Source organism: Callorhinus ursinus, unplaced genomic scaffold (genome assembly GCF_003265705.2).
Source record: "Callorhinus ursinus isolate GAN/ISIS: 27379988/994484 unplaced genomic scaffold, GSC_fseal_2.0 scaffold21, whole genome shotgun sequence".
Taxonomy (NCBI): Eukaryota; Metazoa; Chordata; class Mammalia; order Carnivora; family Otariidae; genus Callorhinus; species Callorhinus ursinus.
Window position 1 is genome coordinate 3,308,383 of NW_027397083.1, and position 9,530 is coordinate 3,317,912.

Below are 9,530 nucleotides of genomic sequence, written 5' to 3' on the forward strand. Positions count from 1 at the left end.
TGTGAATATGATCAGATACAATAGCATTCAACCAAGGGCCATCATAGGTTGTTCAATATAGTTATGGACTGTAAGTAATCCTATTCTAATGCAATCCTCTCAGAATAAGGAATATATATTTGTAAATATTTATTGATATTAAAACAAATATACAAAATATTAGTGCAATTAAAACTTCTTAATTCTTTCTTTTTCCATAGGGGGAATATTTTATCTTTCCTGTCCTTGACGCAAAACCAAGGTGTTAAGGAAATATACATTAGAATCCCTGAATATCATGTATCAACAGAGGTCATACTTGGCTACACCATAACTTTTTCATGGCATTTTTCACTTCCCCATTCCTTAGTGTATAGATCAGAGGGTTGAGCAAGGGTGTCCCAATCGTATAAAACACAGCCATCATCTTGTCTATTGGAAATGTGGTTGCCAGACGTGTGTAGATGAATATACACGGACCAAAAAATAAGACAACCACAATAAAAAGGGAGGTGCAGGTGGAAAGGGCTTTTCACCTTCCTTCTGTACTGTGGTTTCTCAGAGAGTACAAGATGACAACATAGGAGATAAGCAGGATTATGAAACTCACCATGCATATGGCTCCACTATTGGAAACAACTAGCAAATTTATCACATAAGTGTCCATGCAGGCAAGTTTCAACAGGGGCTGCAAGTCACAGAAATAGTGGTCAATCACATTGGGGCCACAGAAAGGCAATTTCAAAGCCAGGAAAAGTTGTGCTGAAGAGTGGATACAGGATCCCACCCAGCTCAGAATCACCAGCACACTGCAGACATGGTGGCTCATGATGGTTGTGTATTGCAAGGGCTTACAAATGGCTATGTAGCAATCAAAAGCCATGAGGATGAGTACAAAGATTTCCGTGCACCCAAAGAAGTGGGCTGCAAAGAGCTGAGTCATGCACTCATTGTAGGAAATGGTCTTCTTCTGAGAAAGGGCATCCACAATCAATCTGGGGGCTGTGGTTGTAGAGAGGCAGGCATCAGCAAAGGACAGGTAGAATAGGAAGAAGTACATGGGACTCCCAAGGGTCCTGCTTGTTTTAATAGTCACTACAATGAGAAAGTTCCCCAACAGTGTGGCAAGGTAAAGAATCAGCAAGACCCCAAATATTGCTTTCTGCTTTCTTGCATCCTGTGTCAACCCAAACAGAATGAATTCATTCACACTGCTATTCATCGCCATACTAGTGACTGCAGGTAAGATGCAGTTGACAAGGGCTTAATCTGCAAAGAGAAGAAAAGAAGTGACATCATGGGAAGACCAGTGGACTGACCTTTGAATTCCCTCTTTTTGTTCCATGTTATGTTACCTCCAACTGCCTTTAATCCTCTGTGAATCATTGTAAATCTGCAGAAGTCCAAGCTTCTCCCAGATCTATCTGGTGATTCAGAAACTAACTACATTGCATCAAAGAATAAAAATGTCCTTTAAAAATTTTGATTCCTACCAAGATTGAACACGGCATAACTTGTACTTTTCTTGGGCAAGTGACTTAACTGCTTCGAAATTTAGCCTTCATATGAAAACTGGAGTCCAATACTTGCCCTACCTTACCCTGAGTTTCCCTAAGAATTAAAAAAAGATTTTTTATGCACACATATACACACATATATTTCATGTATTATGCTTTAAATCTGATTCCAATATATTTCAGGATTGGAATTGGAAATAAATTCCAATATAATTCAGCACTCATATTGTTGGAGAATCCCTCCTGAAGAAAATATTCTCACTTCAGTTCATTAATTTTTGGATCTCTGACCCCCTTCATCTCTGACCCTGACTTTATCTTGGAGGAAATATGTTTTACAAAAAATACATTTTGACAATCTTTTACTTATGCCTCTTGTTTTCAATGTCAACTTCACTGATGGTCATTAAATAACAAATGTCTGGAGAGCTTTGAGGATTGACATAATCGAGGAAAATTCCTGTTTACCCTCTTTACTCTACTCTTAAACTGAACTCATTAGAACATTGAGCATTTGTGCATATGAATTCAATGTGGTATAAAATTCCTAATGATGCCTATAATCTATAATTTAAATAGTGTTTTTACTCATATATGTTCCTTTTCACCCTGAATTCCCCAGAATGCTTCTTCTAAAAATATCAATTGAAAAAAAATCCCTAATTCCAATATACTATGTTATGGTTTTGCTCTTTCAAGTTCTTGTTTGTAGAATGTATAGTTTGTCATGGAAATCATTCTATACCATTTTGTGTTTTGATTTTGACTTGGAATTATTATAACACTTATTCCCATGTTTCTATACTTTCTCTATTTTAATTGTTTATTTAATTATGTGACATTGTATAAATGTTTCTAAGTGGCATTTATTTGACCCTTTGTCCATTGAGATATTGATGTTGCTTCCAATTATCACTCTTACAGATAACAATTTAGAGTAATTTCCCAAGTATGATATTGCTGCCCCAAATGCTAGAGGTTATCACTGGTATTTATAATTATTAACAAGTTTTTCAATATTTTGTGTTCATTTATTAACTATATTTTATTGTAGAATAATTCATGTTTATCATTAATTATTCAAAGGACAGAGAAGAAAATTAAAATGTGTCTCCAAATTATTTAACCTATAATCCTACTCCACAGAAATAACTTTTGTTTTATTATATTTCCTTTTAGAAACATTCTATCCGTATACTTGCATGTTTGTATTTCTACAACTGTTTTCTATATACAAGTATGGCTACAATTTCAAGCTCGGTGATTTTGCGGAAAAGCTGATGAACATGCAGACAAACAGTTATTTTGTGACATTATCTTATTATCTCAATTGGTTAAGAGAAATAAAATTGTATCTTATTATACACATATACTTTTTTATCACCAACCACATTCTACAATTTTACTGTTTTTTAAAGATTTTATTTATTTGTTTGACACACAGAGAGAGAGCACAGCAGGGGGATCAGCAGGCAGAGGGAGAGGGAGAAGCAGGCTTGCCAAGCAGGGAGCCCTAAGAGGGGCTCAATCCCAGAACCCTGGGATCTTGACTTGAGCCATGCAGGCATCCCCATTTTTACTACATTTTTATGAAAATATTGCTCTTCTGAGACTTTTTTATCTTTTGTCAGGTTATATTTTGCGATCTTGTTATTTTACCTGGAATGGCTATTAACCTAGCAAAATAATTACATCTTGACCAAGAACACAGCAGCTAGAGTCAAATGTCTTGAGTTCAAACCCAAGTTCTACTACTTACATGCTTGGGAAAGCCACTTTAAATATAATCATGGTATCTCTGCAGGTAAAATGAGAAAAAGATCTGGCTCATTATAAGTAAGAACTATGTAAGTGCCAGCAACTGCTTCTTTCACCATTAGGATTTTACTTGTTCTCTTTTTCTGTGACTTATTTCTTTTCATATAGTCCAAGCTGTAATTTTCCCATTTTATTTTTTATTTTTTTAATTATATTTTATTATGTTATGTTAGTCACCATACAATACATCATTAGTTTTTGATGTAGTGATCCACGATCCATTGTTTTTATATAACACCCAATGCTCCATGCAGTACATGCCCTCCTTAATACTCATAACTGGGCTAAACCATCCCCGCACTCCACTCCCCTCTAAAACCCTCAGTTTGTTTCCCAGAGTCCATAGTCTCTCATGGTTCATCTCCCCCTCCGATTTCCCCCCCTTCATTTTTCCCTTCCTTCTCCTAATGTCCTCCACGCTATTCCTTATGTTCCATAAATAAGTGAAACCATATGATAATTGACTTTCTCTGCTTGACTTATTTTCCATAGCATCATCTCCTCCAGTCCCATCCATGTTGAGGTAAAAGTTGGGTATTCATCCTTTCTGATGGCTGAGTAATATTCCATTGTATATATGGACCACACCTTCTTTATCCATTCATCTGTTGAAGGGCATCTCAGCTCTTTCCACAGTTTGGCTATTGCGGACATTGCTGCTATGAACATTGGGGTGCATATGGTCCTTCTTTTCACTACATCTGTGTTTTGGGGGTAAATACCCAGTAGGGCAATTGCTGGATCATAAGGTAGCTCTATTTTTAATTTCTTGAGACACCTCCACACTGTTTTCCAAAGTGGCTGTACCAACTTGCATTTCCACCAACAGTGTAAGAGGATTCCCTTTTCTCCACAACCTCTCCAACATTTGTTGTTTCTTGCCCTGTCCATTTTTGCCATTCTAACTGGTGTAAGGTGGTATCTAAGTGTGGTTTTGATTTGAATTTCCCTGATGGCTAATGATGAACATTTTTTCATATGTCTGTTGGCCAATTGTATGTCATCTTTGGAGAGTGACTGTTCATGTCCTCTGCCCATTTTCTGACTTGATTATTTGTGTTTTGGGTGTTGAGGTTGAGAAGTTCTTTTTTTTAAGATTTTATTTATTTATTTGACAGAGAGAGACACAGAGAGAGAGGGAACACAAGCAGGGGGAGTGGGAGAGGGAGAAGCAGTCTTCCCACTGAGCAGGGAGCCCGATGTAGGGCTCGATCCCACGATCCTGGGATCACGACCTGAGCTGAAGGCAGACGCTTAATGACTGAGCCACCCAGGCCCCCTGAGAAGTTCTTTATAGATCTTGGATACCAGCCCTTTATCTGTAGTGTCATTTGCAAATATCTTCTCTCATTCTGTGGGTTGCCTCCTTGTTTTGTTGACTGTTTCTGTGGGATTTATCCCCAGGATGCAAGTGTGGTTCAACACATGCAAATCAATCAATGTGATAGAACACATTAATAAGAAGAGAGAGAAGAATCGTATGGACATCTCAAGTGATGCAGAAAAAGCACTTGACAAAATACAGCATCCTTTCCTGATTAAAACTCTTCAGAGTATACAGATAGAGGGAACTTTCCTCAAGTTCATAAAATCCATCTATGAAAAATCCACAGCAAATATCATCCTCAGTGGGGAAAAGCTGAGAGCCTTTCCCTTAAGATCAGGAACACGTCAAGGATGCCCACTCTCGCCACTCCTGTTCAACATAGTACTAGAAGTCCTAGCAACAGCAATCAGACAACAAAAAGAAATGAAAGGTATTCAAATTGGCAAAGAAGAAGTCAAACTTTCTCTTCGCAGATGACACGATACTTTATGTGGAAAACCCAAAAGACTCCACCCCCAAATTACTAGAACTCATATAGCAATTCAGTAATGTGGCAGGATACAAAATCAATGCACAGAAATCAGTCGCTTTCTTATACACTAAAAATGCAATTGTAGAAAGAGAAATTAGAGAAATGATTCCATTTACAATAGCACCAAAAACCATAAGATACCTCGGAATAAACCTAACCAAAGAGGTAAAGACCTATACTCTAGGAACTACAGAACACTCATGAAAGAAACTGAAGAAGACACAAAAAGATGGAAAAACATTCCGTGCTCATGGATCAGAATAAACATCGTTAAAATGTCTATGCTACCCACAGCAATCTATGCCTTCAAAGACATCCAGATCAAAATTACAATAACATTTTTCAAAGTGCTGGAATAAACAATTCTAAAATTTTTTATGGAATCAAAAAAGACCCTGAATTGCCAAGGAAATGTTGAAAAAGAAAAACAAAGCTGGGGGCATCATGTAGCCTAATTTCAAGCTATATTACAAAGCAGTGATCACTAAGACAGCATGGTACTGGCACAAAAACATTTTCTCTTTTCTATCAATCCAATTTTATTGAAGCTGTTACAGAATTAGAAATTGGAATCTTCTGTTTTCTCCCATTGTAAGTCAGAATTTGTGGCACCATAACTTCCTCATGGCATTTTTCACTTCTGCATTTCTCAGAGTGTAAATCAGAGGGTTAAGCAAGGGTGTCCCAATGGTGTAAAACACAGCCACCATCTTGTCCACTGGAAATGTAGTTACAGGACGAGTATATGTGAATATACATGGAACAAAGAATAAGATGACAACAATAATGTGGGATGTACAGGTAGAGAGGGCTTTCTTTCTTCCTTCTGCAGTCTTGTTATTCAGAGAATGTAAGATGAAAATATAAGAGGTAAGCAGGAGTATGAAACTTACCATGCAGATAGCCCCACTATTAAAAACTATGAGTAAATTGATTTTATAAGTGTCCATGCATGCAAGTTTTAGCAAAGGTGTCATATCACAGAAATAATGATCAATAACATTGGGTCCACAGAATGGTAGTTTCAAAGCCAAGAAAATCTGTGAAGAAGAATGGATACAAGATACCACCCATGCCAGATTCACCATTGTACCACAGACATGTTGGTTCATGATAGCTGTGTACCGCAGGGGCTTACAAATTGCCACATAGCGATCAAAGGACAGGAAGATGAGCACCGAGACCTCCAAACACCCAAAAAAGTGAACTGCAAAAATCTGGGTCATGCACTCATTGTAGGAGATGACTTTCTTCTCAGATACAGAATCTACTATCAACCTAGGAGCAGTGGTTGTTGAGAAACAGGCATCAGCAAAGGATAAGTGGAAAAGGAAGAAGTACATGGGGCTCCCAAGCGTCCGGCTGTATCTTATGGTCATCACAATCAGTAAATTTGCCATCAGAGTTGCAAGGTATAGAAACAAGAAGACCACAAACACGACTTTCTCCTTCAGAACATTCTGTGTTAACCCGAACAGAATGAATTCATTCACACTGCTATTCAACTCCATGGTTACAGTGAATGTAGGAATTGTTCATCTGCAGAGAAAATTGGGGAAATAGTGACCTGGAAATAGTGGTGAAATTGGATTCAGAATTACACTTTTATAGTTCTAATTCCATCAACACATAAACCAATGGCGCTAGGTATTTCATATATTATAATCACTTGGGAAACTTTTTTTTTTAAGTGTTGATGTCCATGCTTTCACCATGAGCATTAACTGAAGTTCTTCCTATGTGGACCGAGATTTTCAGGGGTAACAAAGATCTCAAGTGATCATGAGCTCTGCCAAGTTCTGAGAACTAATGACTTTGCTGTATGATCTTGATCAGATCAGTTTAATGTCTTGAAGTTTTTTCTTCATTTGACAGGCACTCTAATAGATACTTTATTATCTCCCAATGTGTATGATGTTCATATAATGTATATGCAGCTCAATTACAGAAAAATAATATCCCTATATAATTTTAAAACATATACACTTGGAGACTCACTCTTAAAAAAACACATTTCTTGGGCTCCTGGGTGGCTCAGTTGGTTAAGCAACTGCCTTCGGCTCAGGTCATGATCCTGGAGTCCCAGGATCGAGTCCCGCATCGGGCTCCCTGCTCAGTGAGGAGCCTGCTTCTCCCTCTAACCCTTCCCCCTCTCATGTACTCTCTCTCTCTCTCATTCTCACTCTCTCAAAATAAAAATAAATAAATCTTTTAAAAAATTAAATTAAAAAAACACATTTCTTGATTTGGACACTAGTTTTCACCTATTATTCTTGACCTCTTGAGTATCTTGTTTGGATTATGCTTTAAGAAGAAATTACTTCTGCAAGTTCAGGTTCATGGTGGCCATAATTTTACTTTCTATTACTTCAATGTAGGAAATTAGTATGATTTGTTCTTATTCTGTCTACAATATTTCTGTACCTTTTAATATTGATGTCAAATGATCTAGAATTTATTTTAGTATGAGTTTTGAGAAATTCTTTCTGATAACTCACCAATCCTTCAGTGAATCAATAATAACATCAAATCAGTCACCAATATGTACTAAGTACATACTTATATCTGCAATATATGTAACGGGGCATAGAAATATGTCCTCATCCTATTTACAACCAAGTTGGAGGAATAACATACCTCTAGATAAGATCATTAACTACATAAGAATTACACACAACTCTATGTAATAATACCAAGTGAATTTTGGTTCCAAATGTACAAAGGTCCCTTGATTATGATTGGCTGGTGAGTCAAGTTTCAAAAATGACAAAAAAGTGAAGGGCTTTAAATATGTAAACTGGAGTTTCCAACACAGTTCTCTGAAACTCAAGTATTCCAAAAGTTCATACTAGCTTTCCCTAAGTAAAACACATATTTTAAAATTGTGGACTAAACAATCAGAGAAAGACATGTATCACATGACCTCACTGATATGAGGAATTCTTAATCTCAGGAAACAAACTGAGTGTTACTGGAGTGCTTGAGGGTGGGAGGGATGGGGTGGCTGAGTGATAGACATTGGGGAGGGTATGTGCTACGGTGAGCGCTGTGAATTGTGCAAGACTGTTGAATCACAGATCTGTACTTCTGAAACAAATAACGCAACATATTTTAAGAAAAAAGAAAAAGAAGAAGATAACAGGAGAGGAAGAAAAGGGGAGTATGTCAGAGGGGGAGACGAACCATGAGAGATGATGGACTCTGAAAAACAAACTGAGGGTTCTAGAGGGGAGGGGGGTAGGGGGATGGGTTAGCCTGGTGATAGGTATTGAGGAGGGCATGTTCTGCATGGAGCACTGGGTGTTATGAACAAACAATGAATCATGGAACACTGCACCAAAAACTAATGATGTAATATATGGTGATTAACATAACAATAAAAATTTTAAAAAAAACACACAAAAAAAATAAAAAATAAAATTGTGGACTAAAATCATTCATTTACCCCTAATAAAATTTTCTATCTAAATAAAACTTAAAATATATTTGCCATCCAGCTAAAATAATATTCGTGCAGTATGATAAACTAGAAACGTTATAACTACAAGTTCTCATTGGCAGTTCCAATGATCTCTGACAGGTATAGAGAAGAAAAAAAAGTAATGATTACTTTGCTATGAAACATTAGATTCCTGGGGCACCCGAGAGGCTCAGTCAGTTAAGTGCCCTACTCTTAGTTTCAGGTCAGGTCCTGATCACGTGGGCCTTGGGATCAAGCCCCCCAGCTAGGCTCCATGCTCAGTAGAAGTTTGCTTGGATATTCTCTTCCTCACCACTTCCCCCACTCGTTCTCTCTCTCTCTCTCTCTCTCTCTCTCTCTCTCTCTCTCTCAAAAACAAAATAAGATACTAAAAAAAAGAAATATTAAATTCCTAAAAAAGGTTGGAACCAAAGGGAGGGAGGGCTTGGCTGTAAAGACAGGAGCAGTTAGGTGAGAAGAGTCAGTAAAATAACACAGAGGGAGAAACATGCATAGCTTCAGGTTAACATAGAGATGATCTCCATAGAAACTATACTCTTGTTAAATTAAAAGGTTGTAACAGAGAAATTTGGGGGCAGATAACAGACAACCATGAAAGCCAGGTGAGGTAGTTCTATTTTGTCTTATTTTATATAAGCAAAAAGAAGATTTGGGGGCATTAAGACAAGAAAGTAGCACTTATAAGATGTATACATTATGTGGGATCAACACCACCACTCAGAGTTCTATCACTGAATTTGGTCATCGTTTTCTCACACTCCCAGACTGTCCTATCTCTCTGATTTGGGGGGACAGCATAGTAATAGAGTATGCATTTTCTCTTCCTTAATCCTTTATTTTTACTTTTACCTGTTGAAATTTTACAGTTCAAATTAT

The 9,530-nt window shown here is 37.3% G+C and overlaps 1 protein-coding gene and 1 pseudogene across 1 annotated transcript; both read right to left on the bottom strand.

Moving 5' to 3' along the window:
* Nucleotides 1–292: 292 nt before the first annotated feature.
* On the bottom strand, nucleotides 293–1,207 carry LOC112829515 (olfactory receptor 4C11-like; annotated as a pseudogene).
* A 4,562-nt stretch (nucleotides 1,208–5,769) lies between these two features.
* On the bottom strand, nucleotides 5,770–6,684 carry LOC112829751 (olfactory receptor 4C11-like). Its single transcript, XM_025879453.2, has one exon. The coding sequence runs from the start codon at nucleotides 6,682–6,684 to the stop codon at nucleotides 5,770–5,772; it is 915 nt and encodes a 304-aa protein (XP_025735238.2).
* Nucleotides 6,685–9,530: the final 2,846 nt, after the last annotated feature.

What these genes read in the sequence shown, in the direction of transcription:
- LOC112829751 (XM_025879453.2), bottom strand. Translation starts at nt 6,684, where the DNA reads ATGGAGTTGAATAGCAGTGTGAATGAATTCATTCTGTTCGGGTTAACA.